This window comes from Oncorhynchus mykiss, chromosome 7, assembly GCF_057628025.1.
Source record: "Oncorhynchus mykiss isolate SJ-2025 chromosome 7, ASM5762802v1, whole genome shotgun sequence".
Classification (NCBI taxonomy): Eukaryota; Metazoa; Chordata; class Actinopteri; order Salmoniformes; family Salmonidae; genus Oncorhynchus; species Oncorhynchus mykiss.
In genome coordinates this window covers 59,129,731-59,149,846 of record NC_143028.1, presented here as the reverse complement: position 1 = coordinate 59,149,846, position 20,116 = coordinate 59,129,731, and the positions used below count along the sequence as shown (strand labels likewise).

Below are 20,116 nucleotides of genomic sequence, written 5' to 3'. Positions count from 1 at the left end.
TGGCAAAAGGTCGCAAAGTTCATGGGGGCCGAATACTTTCGCAAGGCACTGTATATAACTGGACTTGGGCAATGTTTTGGAAATAGCTAATTCTGTCCAAGACATCCCAAATCCCAAATTGTACCCTATTCCCTGGCTATTGGTCCTGGTCAAAAGTAGTACACTATTTAGTGAATAGGGTGCCATTTGGGACTTCACAATGAATTCAGCTTCATCATCAGTAATAAAGACTTGAGCACACTTTGAAATCTATTCATAATTTAACATGAAATGGGTCACATATCTTTCCAAAAAACAGGACCATTCTTCATAAGAAACTGTAGTGTTGATTTTGTAGAGGAATCGGCAAAGTAATTTCTGAGTGCAAAAGCTTGCAACACATCGTTCATTCCAACACAGGCCACCACAGACACAATTTAGGCTATTCAATACATCTTTGCCATATTAGACAAAATCCTTTGACCTTTTATAGAATTTAAATTAAAAAATAAATAATTTCATAATATACAGCAGACAGTAGTTTGACAGACATGAAACCAATCATCAGTCTTTCGATGTGCAAACTGTGAGAGGTATAAAAGACCAAATAAACTCAACTGATGTATCAGTGATACCGAACAATAGAAAGGGTCGTAAAACAAGAGAAAGCAGTCATGTGATCTAAATGTGCACCATCATGAACGACACTGCTGTTGGTACAGAGACATTCATTTAGGATGGTCTAAATCCAAACGGAACTATTGGTATTCAACCAGTTTCAGCCACTGAGTCACAAAAACCATTGTAATTTCTCCCTCTTTGAAAAAAGAAACATGAAAAAGCAGAAAACGAAACAAATGCTCAACAAATGAAGTGTATGCAATGACCAGGGTCCGTAAAAGCAATACCACGAGACAAAATGTTCCTCGTTCATAGACATTCAGTATTCATCTGTGCAGTAGCTTAATTGTAGGAATTCTTCTCTTGGAATAACATACATGGAAGAGCAGAGCTTACAACTATAGCTTACACTAAAACTGGACAGATGATGCTAATTCTCACAAGAAAACCACTTATTTTCTCCAAAACCAAGCAAATTATATGGCCATGACAATTAATCAGTAGTCGACCACAAGGGAATTGAATATGTTTTTTCTGTGTTTCTTTGTAGCAGTACCATGACACATGGATATGGTCATGTTCAAGAGGGTATTGGAGCAGACAGTGGGTGTGTGCAGGCATGTTCCAAAGTTAAATAGGAACTCTCCCTGGCTGTCTTCTCTTAGGAATCATGCATTCAACATCTTCATGAGTCATACAATGATTGATGAAGAATGATTCTTCAGATGTTGATTGAAAAGTTGGACAGGTAATCAACATCATTTGAAGTACAGATAAGACCCTCATACAAGCACACACAACATACCAAAAGCAAAGGAATGCATCACTAGAACTTGGTCCCAAATAGAATAAGTATTAGAACGACAACTATAACAGTAAGGATTAAAATGACCAGCATCTTTCGGTTTTTCTTCTGATACTGTTCAGCCTGCAAGAAAACAGAGAAAATGTTATAATTAAGTTTGTGGGCAAAATGACATCTTACCCTTTTTCATGGACATAATCATACATTGGGCTTTGTTTGAACCATTGTGCAACGCACATCTGAAACATCAACAATCTAACATAGTGTCCTCACCTTTTGTAACTGTTTCAACCCCTCTTCTGTTTTGACACACGATTGCTCCACATTGAAGTCAATTCTGTCAAGTACTGTGCCCTGATATTGGATAAAGAATGAAACAAATCAGTTGGGAAAACATACAAAGCCATATCCATGGGCCATACTGACACAGTTTGTTATTGATGTTAATCATCACAAGGTATAAACATGGTGTTGTAATGTTTCCAAACACTGAATAGGGTTTCCCTCACAGACCTGTTCCACCACCAATCCAGCCAGGTCTCGGAAAATCTCATTCAGGTCAGAGATGGACTGGACAATCTGTCTGACCTCTCTCTCACGTTCCTCCACCATCACTGTGTTCTGCTCTACCAGGACCAGCTGGTCACCTGTAAACCCCTGGGAGAGATCAGAAATATGGGCTCACTGAATAAAACTTTGTCTTTGTCCCAAATGGCACCCTTCTGCAGGGGAAAAAAATAGTTTTGTTACAATCTTAATGCTATGAAAATACTTCAGTCGAATAGTGCTGTTCACAGGTAATTTTCCCTGCGGTCCAGTAACCTCTTCATACACCACACAAAGAAAGTTGGAAGTTTACATACATCTTAGCCAAATACGTTTGAACTCAGTTTCACAATTCCTGACATTTAATCAGAGTAAAAATTCCCTGTCTTGGGTCAGTTAGGATCACCACTTTATTGTAAGAATGTGAAATGTCAGAATAATAGTAGAGAGAATGATTTCAGCTTTTATTTCTTTCATCACATTCCCAGTGGGTCAGACATGCACTCAATTAGTAATTGGTAGCACTGCCTTTGAATTGTTCAACTTGGGTCAAACATTTCGGGTAGCCTTCCACAAGCTCCCCACAATAAGTTGGGTGAATTTTGGCCCATTCCTCCTGACAGAGCTGGTGTAACTGAGTCAGATTTGTAGGCCTCCTTGCTCACACACGCTTTTTCAGTTCTGCCCACAAATTTTCTATGGGGTTGAGGTCAAGGCTTTGTGATGGCCACTCCAATAACTTGACTTAGTTGTCCTTAAGCCATTTTGCCACAACTTTGGAAGTATGCTTGGGGTCATTGTCCATTTGGAAGACCCATTTGCGACCAAGCTTAACTTCCTGACTGATGTTACTTCAATATATCCACAATTTTCCCTCCACATGATGCCCTCTATTTTGTGAAGTGCACCAGTTCCTCCTGCAGCAAAGCACCCCCACAACATGATGCTGCCACCCCCGTGCTTTATGGTTGGGATGATGTTCTTCGGCCTGCAAGCCTCCCCCTTTTTCCTCCAAACATAACGATGGTCATTATGGCCAAACAGTTCTATTTTTGTTTCATCAGACCAGAGGACATTTCTCAAAAAAGTACGATCTTTGTCCCCATGTGCAGTTGGAAACTGTAGTCTGCCTTTTTATGGTGGTTTTGAGCGGACTTTCAGGTTATGTAGATATAGGACTAGTTTTACTGTGGATATAGATACTTTTGTACCTGTTTCCTCCAGCATCTTCACAAGGTCCTTTGCTGTTGTTCTGGGATTGATTTGCACTTTTCGCACCAAAGTACATTCATCTCTAGGAGAAAGAACGCCTCTCCTTCCTGAGCGGTAAGACGGCTGCGTGGTCCCATGGTGTTTATACTTGCGTACTATTGTTTGTACAGATGAACTTGGTACCTTCAGGCTTTCGGACGTGGAGGTCTACAACTTTTTTCTGATGTCTTGGCTGATTTCTTTTGATTGTCTCATGATGTCAAGCAAAGAGGCACTGAGTTTGAAGGTAGGCCTTGAAATACATCCACAGGTACACATCCAATTGACTCAAATGATATCAATTAGCCTATCAGAAGCTTCTAAAGCCATGACATAATTTTCTGGAATTTTCCAAGCTGTTTAAAGGCACAGTCAACTTAGTGTATGTAAACTTCTGACCCACTGGAATTGTGAGACGGTGAATTATAAGTGAAATAATCTGTAAACAATTGTTGGAAAAATTACTTGTGTCATGCACAAAGTAGATGTCTTAATGACTTGCCAAAACTATAGTTTGTTAACAAGAAATTTGTGGAGTGGTTGAAAAATTTGTTTTAATGACTCCAAACTAAGTGTATGTAAACTTCTGACTTCAACTGTATGTATAAGCAATAATGCTGATCAGGGAAATGTCAAAATACACTGACAGTGTCAGTTCCAAGCTCACCCTGTCATATAGTGCTATGTCTTCATCCTCCTCCATTAGAGGACCGGAGTCAAAAAAGTGCTTTGATCTCTCCTCGCGATTCTTCATGCCTGTAACAGAAAGCATCAACATTATGACAATAAAAGAGACATATGATGAGGGTGCAGGTGAAACCTAAGACCAGAGAAATGTAGAGTGTGTGTGTGTGTGTTTGGTGTGTGTGTGCACAAGTTCGTGCCAGAAGAGAGAGAAGTGAGGGTTGGGAGATAGCTGAAGAGGTGTAGGAGTAAATACAGTAAGGTGAAATACCACCGTTCAGTTTGAGTGAGTGCTCGCTTACGTTTCAGGTAACTGGACTGTGTGTGTCTGAAGTTGGTGGACAGCTCCTGCAGGCTCCCTGCCAACGAGGACACCACGTTTCTCAGAAGCCTCTCCTCCTGCTCTGTGCAGTGGCCACAGCGAGACTGCAGACCTCTCACCGCACGCTGACACCGGTGAAACATCTACACACAGAGGCAAAAGAGCAAGCACTCAATATATCTTTGCTATATTAGAGAAAAACATTTGACCTTTGTACAATTTAAATTCAAAATAAATAGGCGCGTTTAGATTCATAAAGAGTCAGGTTGAATAAAAAGAAAACAAATGTATTTTCTTTCATCCATAAATGTATAATTATAGTGCAATTTATGCACTATTTTAAGCTATCTGGCATTAGTGTGTAAACCAAAGCTTTAGGGGCTAACTTTACGCACACCAACCACCAAATGCTATTGTGAACGGGCAGAAAAAGTTAATGTCATCCACTGAGCCAAAAAAGACAATGTCAGAGAAATATGAGAAAAGCTGTGAAATGGAAAGTTGAAAATAAAGAGAAAGGAGGGCCAGAAAACTAATGTTTGGGAAAGATTTGGTGAAGTGGTAGAAGACGACGATAGCAGTGCATATGCTATGTGTCAGGATTCTGAGGAGCTATAAAAATTTGACAGTCACTTGACGGGGACTTTAAATAGGCCTATGGCACGTCAATGCAACTGTAGCCTACTGTTCAAATGGATTAAATAGAAACTTAAATCTGGAAACTGACTGTAGGTCTATAACCCCCCCCCCACATAGACTTAATATTAAATCCTGCAGAATTAAGCATTTCTTGCTGTAAAGTGATTCACCAAATGTACATTTTGACTTGGGAACAGGATTGGATAAATATGATTTGTTTCAGCATCTTAAGATAATGTGAATGAATGCGCAGTTAGGGACTGTCTGTAGAGGTAAAAAGTCGTTTCCACAGCTTTCCATTTCCTTACAACCTGTCAAACGGATGTCATTTGGAAATTTTGCACAGAGAGAGTTATTGCATTTTCTCCCCGGTCGCTAAACGTCTTTGCTCCACGAAAGAAGCAGAATTGACAGAAAACTTTACTGATGTCACCAAGATTGAAGCATTCATTATAATTTATTCTGGTGAGCAAGGGTTTATTTAGTCTTCTAGGGCAACATCTAATGACAGAAGAGAAGCTGCATGTATCTAATTATGAACAAGATCACTGACAAATAGCCTACCAAAATGTCCAAAATTATAAGCAGAAACACATTAAATTAAGCAAGAAAAATTCCTGTCAAAAATAATAATTATAACCGATCCGCCATCTGACTGTAGCCTACAGAGCATTTTCTATATTTGCGGGTTGGGGTCGGGTGCGGGCCTCAGATTCTCTCTTTACCACATCGCGTGGTTGTTGATAGGTTATTAGCAATTGCGGGCGGGTGAACAAACCGCTGACCCGCGCACCACTAATCTACACAAACCCAAGCAACACATCTAATCTACACAAACCGAAAGCACAGAGAAATACTTACTGAAAAAAAATTGGTTCTTATCCTACTACATAACAAGAATGGCCACAATGGTTAACATATTACATCAGCAGGCTGCATATACCGTTGGCCCTCATAAAAAGGCACAAACGTAAACACGTAAAAGTCTAAATATTATTAGATCATATTGTCAAACAAAGAGCTCCATTCATAACAACAATTATTAGGCACTCCTTAAAGGCGGTGGCTTTTACAGAATGCCACTTATGAGGTGTCACCAGCTGAGGAAAAAGGTATCTTAGGTGATAATAATAGTAGTGACTCTTCAAAGTTCGTTCAATAGGGTTTCTTGTCTAGATTCCCATCTCTGTCACTGTACATGTTCACAGATCCTTTGTTTGTACCCCCCAGGGCAATTGAACTGATTCCAGAGGCTGATCCAAAACACCACCGGAGTAGAAGAGGTATTCGGAGTGGAGTGGACTTCTAGTCCAACTCAGGAGGCGCGCACACTACCCACCGCTATTACTCGCTAATGTTCTGTCTCCGGATAATAAAGTTGACGAGCTCAGGGCAAGGATCTACTTCCAGAGAGACATCAGGGATTGTAACATAGTTTGTTTCAGGGAAACATGTCTCTCTCGAGATATACTGTCCCTGTACGTACAGTCAGTTGGGTTCTTAGTTCATCGCGCAGAAATGAATAAATAGCTCTCATGATTAACTACTCATAGTGTGATTGTGATTACGTACAGAAACGCAACTCCTTTTGTTCAACTGATCTAGAATACCTCACAATCAAATGCCAAGCATATTACCTCAAGACAATTATCTTCGATTAGTCACAGCTATGTATAGTCCCGTTCTAGTCGATACCACGACAGCCCTCAAAGAACTTCACTGGACATTATGCAAAACACATAACCGGAGGCCGCATTTATTGTAGCTGGGGATTTTAACAAGGCAAATTTGAGGAAAACGCAACCAAAGTTCTATCAACACATTGACTGTAGTACTCGCGCTGCTTAAAACACTCGACCACTGCTACTCCAACTTCCGGGATGCCTACAAGGCCCTCCCCTAGGAAAATCTGATCACGACTCCATTTTGCTCATCCCTTCCTATAGGCAGAAACTCAAAACAGGAAGTACTCGTGCTAAGGACTATTCAACGCTGGTCTGACCAATCGGAATCTACGCTTCAAGATTGTTTTGATCACGTGGACTGGGATATGTTCCAGGTAGCCTCAGAATAAACATTGACGAATACGGTGACTGAGTTTATCAGGAAGTGTATAGGAGATTTTGTTCCCACTGTGACTATTAAAACCTACCCTAGCCAAAAACCGTGGATAGATGGCAGCATTCGCGCAAACCACCTTATTTAACCATGGTAAGGTGACTGGGAATATGGCAAAATACAAACAGTGTTGTTATTCCCTCCGTAAAGACGAGTCAAGGATCACATCACCTCTACCTTGTCTAACAACCACTTAAATTTGCTTACCGCCCTAATAGATCCACAGACGATGCCATCGCACTTCCCTATCCCATCTGGCAAAGAGGAATACCTATGTAAGAATGCTGTTCATTAACTATAGCTCAGCATTCAACACCATAGTACCCTCCAAGCTTAACATTAAGCTCAGACCCTGGGTCTGAATCCCGCTCTGTGCAGCTGATTCCTTCCACTTCACTGATCCTCAACACAGGGCCCCACAAGGGTGCCTGCTCAGCCCCCTCCTGTACTCCCTGTTCACCTACGACTGCGTGCCCACGCCTGCCTCCAACTCAATCATCAAGTTTGCAGACAACACAACAGTAGTAGGCCTGATTACCAACAATGACAACCCAGCCTACAGGGGGAGGTGAGGGCCCTGGGAGTGTGGTGCCAGGAAAATAACCTCTCACTCAACATCAACAAAAGCAGCTGATCGTGGACTTCAGGAAACAGCAGAGGGAGTACCCCCCCCATCCACGGGACCGCAGTGGAGAAGGTGGAAGGCTTCAGGTTCCTTGGCGTACACATCACTGACAAATTGAAATGGTCCACCAACACAGACAGTGTGGTGAAGAAGGCGCAACAGCGCCTCTTCAACCTCAGGAGGCTGAAGAAATTTGGCTTGTCACCTAAAACCCTCACTAACATTTACAGATTGAGAGCATCCTAGTCGAGCTGTATCACCGCCTGGTACGGCAACTGCACCATCCGCAACCGCAGGGCTTTCCAGAGGGTGGTGCAGTCTGCACAACGCATCACCGGGGGCAAACGACCTGCCCTACAGTACACCTACAGCGCCCGATGTTACAAGAAGGCCAAAAAGATCATCAAGGACCATAACCACCTGAGCCACTGCCTGTTCATCCCACGATCATCCAGAAGGCGAGGTCAGTACATGTGCATCAAAGCTGGGACTGAGAGACTGAAAAATAGCTTTTTATCTCAAGGCCATCAGACGGTTAAATAGCCATCACTAGCACATTTGAGAGTGCTGCCCTATATACACAGACTTGCCACTTTAATAATGGAACACTAGTCACTAATAATCTTTACATATTTTGCATTACTCATCTCATATGTATACTGTATTCTATTCTACTATATTTATGCCACTCCGACATTGCTTGTCCAAATACTTATGTATTCTTTATTTTAGATGTGTGCATTGTTTGTTGTGAAATTGTTAGATATTTACTGCACTATTGGAGCTAGAAACACAATCATTTCACTACACCCCCAAAAACATCTGTTAAACACATGTATGTGACCAATAAAATTTGATTTGAATAATAAATATTAGTGATTTGAATAATAAATATGATATTCTCTTAAATTGGGTTTCTTGTATGGACTCCTGTCACTGACCAACCTGTGTGATCTCCTGAGTAGTGATCTCTATGGCATGCTCTTCTTCACTGCTGTCATCCAGGGTGGGACGGTTTGTGTGCTTATCATGGAGGGCGGCCAGCTCCTTCATTTTCTGCCGGACCCGTGTGATTTCATACTGAATCTGAAAGCCCACGCAACCACAAGATTAACACAGATGCACGGGAGAACAGGACATGCACTGAAAGCTCCAATAAAAATTACATTTTAAAGAAGACTGACACGGAACCTTGGAATTTGGTACAGGCTAATACTAATAAGCTGATATTTTTGTTAAGTATCTACAGCTCAACAGTTTCATTATGGTGGTGAAACTAGGCATATGTAATAGCCTAAACTTAAAGGATTAGCTCACTATTTTACAACTTGATGTTAGATTGTTCCTCACCCTGAAACTCCATATTTGGTTAGATGTTACTTAAAAAGGTGATTTGGCCATGAATATTATATTTATTTTTTTAACATGCTCACATGTCCCCATCACTACCATTGATTATGGTGGCTAAAGTAAGGTGCAGTTTGTTGTGGCTGTTTAAAGAAAACTAATCCATGGTTCAGTTTCTCCTGACGCATAAACTACTTTCAGGATGAGGGACTATCTAACATCAAGTAGTAAAATTGTAAACTACATGTTTAAAAAGATAGTCCTCAAAGAGGAAAAGAAACTTGGTGGAGAGATCTCTGATGAAGTCTGAAATAGTGGCTTACTTATTAAAGTAAATGGAAGCTCCTCTTGTGCCCGGCTCAGCCTTAGACAGTTTAAGGTACTTCACCGTATCCATTTCAGTAAGGTCATATTCTTAAAAATCTGCTCAAATTGATGGTACATGTGACAGGTGTAAAAGCTTCCTTGGCAAACTTGAGTCACATGTTCTGGTCCTGTCCACATCTGGTAGATTGGTCCACTATATGTAAGACCCTTTCTGAAGCATTGGATATAGAGTTGCAGCCTAGTGCAGAAAGGGCTATTTTTGGAGTACCAAACAATCCTTCCCTGACCAATAGACAGCTAGATGCCACTGCCTTTGTCTCCCTGTTGGCCCACAGACAGATTTCATTGGATTGGAAATACATCAATCCTCCCTTAGCCTCAAAGATTGGTAGAGGAAAAATGTACAATGTCTTTACATCGTTATCCTTCATTCACTGTGAATAAAAAAATATTATATACAGTACCAGTCAATAGTTGACACACCGACTCATTCCAGGGTTTTTCTTTATCATCTTCACTATTTTGTCCATTGTAGAATAATAACGAAGACATCAAAACTATGAAACACATATGGAATCATGTAGTAACCAAAAAAAAGTTTGCAACTAATCAAAATATATTTTATATTCTTCAAAGTAGCCACCCTTTGCTTTGATGACAGCTTTGCACACTCCTGGCATTCTCTCAACCAGCTTCATGAGGTAGTCAGCTGGAATGCATTTCAATTAACAGATGTGCCTTGTTAAAAGTTCATTTGTGGAATTTTTATCCTTCTTAATGCGTTTGAGCCAGTTGTGTTGTGACAAGGTAGGGGGGGGGGTTTATAGAGGATAACCCTATTTGGTAAAATACCAAGTTCATATTATGGCAAGAACAGTTCAAATAAGCAAAGAGAAATGACAGTCCATCATTACTTTAAGACATGAAGGTCAGTCAATGCAGAAAAGTTTTCAAGTGCAGTTGAAAAAAAAAACAAGCGCTACGTAGAAACTGGTACTCATGAGGACCGCCACAGGAAAGGAAGACCCAGAGTTACCTCTGCTGCAGAGGATTAAGTTCATGAGAGTTACCAGCCTCAGAAACTGCATCCCAAATACATGCTTGTGAGTTCAAGTAACAGACATCTCAACATCAACTGTTCAGAGGAGACTGTGTGAATCAGGACTTCATTGTTAATTGCTGCAACAAAAAAAATACTACTACAGGACACCAATAAGAAGACAGTTACTTGGGCCAAGAAACACAAGCAATGGACATTAGACTGGTGGAACTCTACCCTTTGGTCTGATGAATCCAAATTGGAGATTTGTGGTTCAAACCGCGGTGTCTTCGTGAGATGCAGCGTAGGTGAACGGATGATCTCTGCATGTGTGGTTCCCACTGTGAAGCATGGAGGAGGTGTAATGGTGCTTTGCTCGTGACACCGTCAGTAATTTATTTAGAATTCAAGGCACACTTAACCAGCATGGCTATCACAGCATTCTGCAGCTATAAGCCATCCCATCTGGTTTGCGCTTAGTGGGACTATCATTTGTTTTTCAACAGGACAATGACCCAACACATCTCTAGGCTGTGTACGGGCTATATAACCAAGGAGAGTGACGGAGTGCTGCATCAGAGGACCTGGCCTCCACAATCACCCGAACTCAACCCAATTGAGGTGGTTTGGGAGGAGTTGGACCGCAGAGTGAAGGAAAAGCAGCCAACAAGTAATCAGCATATGTGGGAACTCCTTCAAGACTGTTGGAAAACTATTCCTCATGAAGTTGGTTGACAGATGCCAAGAGCGTGCCAAAGCTATCATCAGGGCAAAGAGCGGCAACTTTGAAGAATCTCAAAAATATTTAGAATTGTTTAACAATTTTTTGTTAAACTACATGATTCCATAGTTTTGATGTCTACACTATTCTATAATGTAGAAAATAGTAAAAATAAAGAAAAACACTTGAATGAGTAGATGTGTCCAAACTGTTGACTGGTACTGTATCCAGTGCATTTGTTTAAGTATTCAGACCCCTTGACTTTTTCCACATTGTTACATTACAGCCTTATTCTAAAATGGATTAAATAATTTCCCCCCTCAATCTACACATAATATCCCATAATAGACAAAGCAAATTTTTGCAAATGTATTAAAAAATCTAAAACTGAAATATTACATTCACATCAGTATTCAGACCTTTTACTCAGTACTTTGTTGAAGCCCCTTTGGCAGCAATTACAGCATTGAGTCTTCTTGGGTATGATACTATAAGCTTGGCACACCTGTATTTGGGGAGTTTCTCCCATTCTTCTCTGCAGATCCTCTCAAGCTTTGTCAGGTTGGATGGGGATGATCGTCACTGTACAGCTATTCCTCTCCAGAGATGTTCGATCGGGATCAAGTATGGGCTATGGCTGGACCACTCAAGGACATTCAGAGACTTGTCCTGAAGCCACTCCAGCGTTGTCTTGGCTGTGTGCATAAGTTCGTTGTCCTGTTGGAAGGTGAACCGTCGCCTCAGTCTGGGTTCCTGAGCGCTCTAGAGCAGGTTTTCATCAAGGACCTCTCTGTACTGTTTCGTTCATCTTTGCCTCATTCCTGACTAGTCTCCCAGTCCCTGCCACTAAAAAACATCCCCACAGTATGATGTTGCCACCACCGTGCTTCACCGTAGGGATAATGCCAGGTTTCTTTTCTTCCAGACGTGACGCTTGGCATTCAGGCCAAAGAGTTTAATCTTGGTTTTATCAGACCAGAGAATCTTGTTTCTCATGGTCTGACTCCTTTAGGTGCCTTTTTGCAAACTTCAAGCGGGCTGTCATGTGCCTTTTACTGAAGAGTGGCTTCAGTCTGGCCCTCTACCATTAAGGCCTGATTGGTGGAGTGCTGCAGAGATGGTTCCCATCTCCAGAAAGGAACTCCAGAGCTCTGTCAGAGGGACCATCGGGTTCTGGGTCACCTCCCTGACCAAGGCCCTTCTCCCCCGATTTCTCTAGGAAGAGTCTTGGTGGTTCCAAACTTCTTCCATTTAAGAATGATGGAGGCCACTGTGTTCTTGGGGACCTTCAATGCTGCAGAAATGTTTTGGTACCCTTCCCCAGATCTGTGCCTCGACACCATTCCGTCTCGGAGCTCTACGGAAAATTCCTTCTACCTCATGGCTTGGTTTTCGCTCTGACATACACTGTCAGCTGTGGGACCTCATACAGGTGTGTGCCTTTCTAAATAATGTACAATCAATTGAATTGACCAATTAAGTTGTAGAAACATCTCAAGGATGATCAATTGAAACAAGATGCACCTGAACTCAATTTCGAGTCTCATAGCAAAGGCTCTGAATACTTACGTAAATAAAGTATGTTTTTTTGTTTTTAATTTGCTAACATTTCTAAAAAACATTCTCGCTTCGTCATTATGGGGTATTTTATTTACAATAAGGCTGTAATGCAACAAACTGTGTAAAAAGTGAAAGGTTCTGAATATTTTCCCGAATGCACTGTAAAGACAAAATAAAAACTTATCATACTGAAGTACTGTAAAAAGCATGTGATTGGTTCTTACCTCATCGACCCCATCTACCCACTTGGGCGGCAGTCTCTTGGTGACTCCGATGGCAGCTTCTGGGTCCAAACGTATCCCAGAGACCAGGGCCATGCGGTCATCAGCCAACTGATAGGAACATCACAGATAATACACAGCATATCATTTCCCATTTCAAGCAGACTTTCTATACAAAGCATGGTTTATGTTTCCCCAGAAAAATAGGTCCTTGTGACTGATAGTATAGTTTGGATACAAGGAGATTGGACAGTACCTCATCAAGCTCCTAATGTGATTGGCAGACCCCAGCGAAGTCCAATGAGGAGAGAGGGAGAGGTGAGATGAAGTGAGAGAAGTAACAGTAAGTGAGCCCCAGACAAAAAGCAGTGATCAGCTTCATACAGACATTTTTCATGCAATGTCACAGATACCGTTTAAAGAGGGATCATACTAAATGTTCCAAAATGTCTAATTTTGACCAAAGAAATGCAATTTTATATCAATCGAGGTTCTTCAAACATGTAAAATCACCCTTTAAAAAGGTAGGCCTGTCTTTGATAAATCTACGCTAGGCCTAAATACATTGGGTCAGTGAAGTGTGACATGAGAGTGTGTGTGCGAAGGCAAAGAAATAGGGCTAGCCTATGTCCCTGATCTCCAAATGATTAGCCTAAGCACAGAAGCATTTCATATAGGCCTAGAGAAAGGAAAGATGCAGGACAAAGATTCACATTATAAGAGGATTTTGATATGCATGCAGATCACTCAGCATGAGCACCCAGAACACCATGCAAGAGAAATAATGCCATAAAAACAAGGGAGGAGCACCTAAGCTACTTCAGAAACTCAAAACCTAGTAAACACTGGATTTGCTCTTTGATCCAAACAAACATTACTGTGCCCCAAAATGCCAGACGACTGATTTGTCATGTAATGAATTTGGCCTAACGCTTCCTCGACTATCCACAATCAGGTGGATGAAAAGAAGGCCTTTCAAAGTCTGGATTTGAGTTCTACTATGAAGCTGCAGAACACAATAACGGTCCCATAGTCAAAACACCTTAGTGCCCAGAAGTAGGAGGGTGAATGAAAGAACTAAGCAAAATAAATAGGCTAAGATATTATGGACTTACATAGACAGCATTTGTAAAAGGCCCTGCATCCTGGTCAATAATGAAAAATAGAAAATATATATCAGTGACCAACAGTGCAAACTAGGTATTCTAAATTAGCATATACAAATATCTTAGTAACAAGTAGGCCTAGGCTATATCAATGTAAAGTTTGTAAAATACCTTAAACAGTTTAACAACCCAACACCAAGCACAGGATCAATTCAATCTAAAACAGAGCAAAGCACCATCTAAAAAGGGTAGGTTTGAGAAAGACATGCAAATCACTAAAAAGCAAAAGGGTACACACTACAAACAAACACCTCATAAAATGCAACACGTCAATTGTTACATTTGACCATCTCTATAACAAAAGACTATCCAACTCATTCCAGCATACACTTATGACTTCTTTATCAAGTACTGAACATTGCCCCTAAAATTTACTTCATGTTCTACCTTACGCCAAACTTTTAATTCGTTTCTTACTTTGACAAATGCATTGCTTCAATTGACTATCATGCCAAAGGAGAACGCATGCTCTGAGATGATTGGTAATGCAAGTTGAGGCTATCAGTACTCTAAATGCATGCCTCTGTGACATGACTCAGGCCAAGGCAAATGTGCGCATCTAGCTTGACAGCGAACTGTACCTAGTTGTTGCGTTCTAGCTTGACAGCTAACTGTACCTAGTTGTTGCGTTCTAGCTTGACAGCTAAATGCAGCAAGTAGCCAACATCATATTAATGTGTGGTAGATGGCCACAAGCTAGTTAGCGAACGAGGAGACGTAATCAAGCTACGGCTAGTTTAGTAAATGTGGTAGCCATCACACACACACACACACACACACACACACACACACACACACACACACACACAATCCTGACGATTAACGTTAGACTCACCGCAGCATTGCTACGTGTACTCAGAGTACGACGGGTGCCGTATGTACTCACTTGCTCAGCCAATATATTACGATTTTGGATTGCATTGTTCCGCATTAATAAGAAGGCATCGGTCAAGCGCCTAGTTGCCATGATTAATTTACACACTTAGGATGTGTAGCTATCAAATAACAACCCGCTGCGCACAGTGACTACAACGACTAGCTAACTATACAATGCAAGGAAAGTTAGCGAGCTAGCCTGTACCGGCTAATCGAAGGGTTATTCCCCTTTCTGTCCTCACAATAACATATCGTTTGGTTTCTATCTTTCGCTTTTATGAAGTACATAAATAAAATATAAAGTTTGACTTCAATGAAACATGTACTGAAGAGAAGGTCGGTGTTCTGTCCTCATCTACGTGGAAAACGTAAATACACAATAAGAGCTTCGTGACCAAACACTTCCCGGTTAACACTTTTAATTTGAATTGGAGACCTCAAAGATAATATATTTTTAAATCTAAATCTAATCATCATTGATAATATTTTATGTATATTCATATTATGTACTTTTATATTAATAAAATAAATACATAAAAACAAGAAACATTTTATTTTCCGGGTCAATCCCACAAGGTTTCAGTCCACCGATATTTTTGAAGAACAGTTGAAATAATGAAGGTAATCAAGGATGCATGATATATAGTTCTGCATTGCATAGTATTATATTGCAATAAAAGCATTGGCATCTATACAACTGAGATATATATTCGGTTTTTAGCGCTACCCCCAACTGTAACTATCAGCGAACAGGAACGTACCCATTGGAATCTCTATTGCGCATGCTTCCTTGAATGTGTAAAGCTAATGGCTAAGGGTAAACTACATTAACAGTCTAACCATTTTTAAAGACAATGGCAGAATATGGAGAGGAAGAGGGATTCATGTTGCCTGTAGACGACGGTTTATTTGCTGATACATTTTCTGATGATAGTGTGTACAAATTCATCGGTCAAGAGTTAAAGATCAGCCAGGTGTTCAGCGCCAACCTCGGCGTAGCAGCGCCAGTGTGGGACGCCGTAAGTTCACTACTAACTCCATTAGTACACACTGGCTACATTTATTCTGCACATGATGAATACAGATTTATTGGTTATGTAGTAGTGCATTTAATACAGTAGTGTTATGCAAGGAATTTAATGAGCTGCCTGTTGTATTTACTGTTTGGTTACTGTTGGTTAAATAGGCGCTTCATCTATGCCGCTATTTCGAGGAAAACTCGCTCAACCTGAAAGGAAAGCGCATCATTGAGTTGGGCGCAGGAACTGGCATTGTTGGCATTTTGGCAGCACGTTTGGGTATGTTGGTTCATTCTTTGTCCGTCCAGTAGAGGTCGGCAATGTCGATTTTCAGCAGCAGCCACTGTTATTTCAATAGCCTAGTTATTATTATTTACTTTAATAGCGTTTATAGAATTTGAATTGCCTTTCCATCACACTGTGTTCTACCCTGTCACACGCACAATAGCCTGCAAATGCACTTTTCAAAGACTTTGAAACACTACAATAAAAATGTAAAACATCACAAAGATAATCATTTATAAAGGTGTATTTACCTAATTTCCCACTGTTACAGGAGCGGATGTGACCTTGACAGACCTCCCCCTTGCTGTCCCTCAACTGCAAAGCAACGTCTCAGCCAACATGCCGTCCTCTGGCTGGCCTTCTGTTGCCCCCTCCGTCCTCCCCCTCTCCTGGGGCCAAGACCAGCACATCTTCCCCATGGACTGGGACCTGGTACTGGGTGCAGACATTGTGTACCTGTCTGAGACTTACCCCCTCCTACTGGACACACTGGTTCACCTGTGCAAGGACAGGGCAGTGGTGTACCTCTCATCCAAGATGCGAGAAGAGCACGGAACGCCTGGCTTCTATGGAGACACTCTGCCACAGAGGTTCCATGTAAAGCTGGAGCACCGCGACCCCACACAGAACATCAACATCTACAGCGCTACTCTGAGAGGGAAGCAGTGACAGAAATGAGACTGGATAGGACTGGGAGACTGATGAACCGGTAAATAGGTTGAGACTTGGAAGAGAACCACACAACAGTGCCTAACTCTCTGAACCCTCTGGTGTTCCTTCCTCTCCGAAAAAACTTTGTGCAGGAGCTGGATAAGAAAGAATAGGCACCTGACACAAAAGAGCAAAGGCTCCTCACTCTGATTTTAGTGCTCCCAAAAGTGTTATTTTAAACAAAATATAGACCAATAGGTCTATGTTGAATGAAAAGGTCTGTATTCGAGGTCGACCGATTAATCAGAATGGCCGATTAATTAGGGCCGATTTCAAGTTTTCATAACAATCGGAAATCTGTATTTTTATATATACCTTTTATATATATACCTTTTATTTAACTAGGCAAGTCAGTTAACACATTCTTATTTTCAATTACTGCCTTAGAACTGTGGGTTAACTGCCTTGTTCAGGGGCAGAACGACAGATTTTCATTTTGTCAGCTCAGGGGTTCCAATCTTGCAACCGCACAGTTAACTAGTCCAACGCTCTAACCATTGCACTCCATGAGTAATCTGCCTGTTACGCAAATGCAGTACAAGCCAAGGTAAATTGCTAGCTAGCATTAAACTTATCTTATCAAAAACAATCAATCATAATCACTAGTTATAACTACTAATCCAGTTTAGCGGGCAATATTAACCAGGTGAAATTGTGTCATTTCTCTTGCGTTCATTGCACGCAGAGTCAGGGTATATGCACGTAATTATGACATACATTGAAGGTTGTGCAATGTAACAAGAATATTTAGACTTAGGGATGCCACACGTTAGATAAAATACTGAACGGTTTCGTATTTCACTGAAATAATAAACGTTTTGTTTTCGAAATGATAGTTTCCAGATTCGATCATATTAATGACCAAAGGCTCGTATTTCTGTGTGTTATTATGTTATAATTAAGTCTGATTTGATAGAGCTGTCTGACTGAGCAGCAGCAGGCCCGTAATCATTCATTCAAACAGCACTTTCGTGCGTTTTGCCAGCTGCTCTTCGCAAGCACACCGCTGTTTATGACTTCAAGCCTATCAGCCTAATGGCTGGTGTAACCAATGTGAAATGGCTAGCTAGTTAACTGGGTGTGCGCAAATATTGCTTCAAACGTCACTCGCTTTTAGATTTGGAGTAGTTACTCCCTTTGCGCTGCAAGGGCCGCGGCTTTTGTGGAGCGATGGGTAACGATGCTTTGAGTGTGGCTGTTGTCAATGTGTTCCTGGTTCGAGCCCAGGTAGGGGCGAGGAGGGGGACGGAAGCTATACTGTTACACTGGCAATACTATAGTGCCTATAAGAACATCCAATAGTCAAAGGTATATGAAATACAAATGGTTTAGAGAGAAATAGTCCTATAAATACTATATTAACTACAACCTAAAACCTCTTACCTTGGAATATTGAAGTCTCATGTTAAAAGGAACCACCAACTTTCATATGTTTTCATGTTCTGAGCAAGGAACTTAAACGTTAGCTTTTTTACATGGCACATATTTTACATGGCACACATTTTTACATTCATCGTGCGTGTAATAATCCTTTGATCAATATTGTAATGATAATGCCCAAGCAAGTTGGACAAAAAGTAACCTGTGGTACAACATTAAAAAAATGCAATGTTATGCATCATTTTCCTATGCCTATAGTGCCTGTAAGAAATTATTAATTGTTCAATTATCAAATTATTGAGAACCAAAACCTTCTGAGAAATAAAGTTAATAAAATGTATACAACTTTCAGCAACAATCTCCTTGTCTGCATTGTCGTTGATATAATAGATGACATGTTGTAATGCTTTTTTCCCCTTAGGTTTGCAATGTCATTCACTTTTAAGCAAATCAACCATGTACATACAATGTGAAGTGTGCCAACCCTCGGTGTCATTTCAGTATTGTACAAGCAAACATGAAAATCAAGGATGACATCTTTGGAAAGATATATTGCATAGTGTCATCCTTAAATCCTCCACCACTGCTGTCCCTAATCCTCAAATCTGACCCCAAAACTATCAGGTTTTAAATCCTCCACCACTGCTGTCCCTAATCCTCAACCTGACCCCAAAACGATCAGGTTTTAAATCCTCCACCACTGCTGTCCCTAATCCTCAATCTGACCCCAAAACTATCAGGTTTTAAATCCTCCACCACTGCTGTCCCTAATCCTCAATCTGACCCCAAAACGATCAGGTTTTAAATCCTCCACCACTGCTGTCCCTAATCCTCAATCTGACCCCAAAACGATCAGGTTTTAAATCCTCCACCACTGCTGTCCCTAATCCTCAACCTGACCCCAAAACGATCAGGTTTTAAATCCTCCACCACTGCTGTCCCTAATCCTCAATCTGACCCCAAAACTATCAGGTTTTAAATCCTCCACCACTGCTGTCCCTAATCCTCAATCTGACCCCAAAACGATCAGCTTTTAAATCCTCCACCACTGCTGTCCCTAATCCTCAATCTGACCCCAAAACTATCAGGTTTTAAATCCTCCACCACTGCTGTCCCTAATCCTCAATCTGACCCCAAAACGATCAGGTTTTAAATCCTCCACCACTGCTGTCCCTAATCCTCAATCTGACCCCAAAACGATCAGCTTTTAAATCCTCCACCACTGCTGTCCCTAATCCTCAATCTGACCCCAAAACGATCAGGTTTTAAATCCTCCACCACTGCTGTCCCTAATCCTCAATCTTACCCCAAAACTATCCGATTTTAAATCCCAATAAATTCAGGTTATTGCTATTCGTGATCCTTAGGACGTCTCTACCCGTAAATTCATGACAGACAGCCTTTGTTGCCCCAAACAATTAACTTCATCCAAGAAACGCTGAAGTAAGCATTTGGGAGCAGGCATTGTCTTTTTTTAACCTGCGTTAATGTGTCACATTGGTCCGTGTGTATGTACAGACACTGTTTATATTCCCACTTCTCTCATCCTGCTTTCTGTCAGCCCAGGGAATGTGACTGGGTGGGGAATGTTTGTTGCAACCAGGGTGTGCCTCTTAAAATAATTCCACTGTGATGTTTTGAATGGGAATGTTGGCTGTGGACGAGAGGATGGACTCTCTGGCGGTGACGGGGGAGTGAGGGTGTGTGGGACGAGGAAGGGGGGGGATCAATAACATTCTCTTTCTAAAACAAGTTGCTCCGTTGGTGTGGTCAGCATCAGATTATACCCTAAAAGCAAGGACCTTCCTCCAGAAACACTGACCATAGGTATGTGTGATATGACAGTCATTGGATTATTAAATGTGCTTTCAATT

The 20,116-nt window shown here is 41.2% G+C and overlaps 2 protein-coding genes across 3 annotated transcripts; one reads left to right on the top strand and one right to left on the bottom strand.

The window, feature by feature from the left end:
• Positions 1-241: 241 nt before the first annotated feature.
• On the bottom strand, positions 242-15,254 carry LOC110528243 (syntaxin-16). Of its 2 annotated transcripts, none has more exons than XM_021610134.3 (8): positions 14,807-15,254; positions 12,809-12,916; positions 8,536-8,676; positions 4,189-4,351; positions 3,870-3,958; positions 1,919-2,062; positions 1,679-1,759; positions 242-1,528 (listed from the first exon to the last, which is right to left on the bottom strand). In XM_021610134.3, exons 1-8 carry the CDS (start codon positions 14,936-14,938, stop codon positions 1,427-1,429), a joined length of 960 nt encoding a protein of 319 aa, XP_021465809.2. In that variant the 5' UTR covers positions 14,939-15,254; the 3' UTR covers positions 242-1,426. The 2 variants fall into 2 exon arrangements, with proteins under 2 accessions (XP_021465809.2, XP_090097634.1); XM_090241508.1 differs by having other exon boundaries at positions 13,062-15,228.
• A 174-nt stretch (positions 15,255-15,428) lies between these two features.
• On the top strand, positions 15,429-18,600 carry LOC110528242 (EEF1A lysine methyltransferase 3). Its single transcript, XM_021610130.3, has 3 exons — positions 15,429-15,866; positions 16,034-16,145; positions 16,423-18,600. The coding sequence occupies exons 1-3, from the start codon at positions 15,702-15,704 to the stop codon at positions 16,818-16,820; spliced, it is 675 nt and encodes a 224-aa protein (XP_021465805.1). The 5' UTR covers positions 15,429-15,701; the 3' UTR covers positions 16,821-18,600.
• Positions 18,601-20,116: the final 1,516 nt, after the last annotated feature.

Excerpts from the sequence above, each read along its gene's own strand:
- LOC110528243 (XM_021610134.3), bottom strand. The coding sequence starts at position 14,938 with ATGGCAACTAGGCGCTTGACCGATGCCTTCTTATTAATGCGGAACAAT. Across the intron at positions 4,352-8,535 it reads CTACTCAGGAGATCACACAG|ATGTTTCACCGGTGTCAGCG; the intron begins GTTGGTCAGTGA and ends CTCTGTGTGTAG. Across the intron at positions 1,529-1,678 it reads GGTTGAAACAGTTACAAAAG|GCTGAACAGTATCAGAAGAA; the intron begins GTGAGGACACTA and ends GTTTTCTTGCAG.
- LOC110528242 (XM_021610130.3), top strand. The coding sequence starts at position 15,702 with ATGGCAGAATATGGAGAGGAAGAGGGATTCATGTTGCCTGTAGACGAC. Across the intron at positions 15,867-16,033 it reads CAGCGCCAGTGTGGGACGCC|GCGCTTCATCTATGCCGCTA; the intron begins GTAAGTTCACTA and ends TTGGTTAAATAG. Across the intron at positions 16,146-16,422 it reads CATTTTGGCAGCACGTTTGG|GAGCGGATGTGACCTTGACA; the intron begins GTATGTTGGTTC and ends CCACTGTTACAG.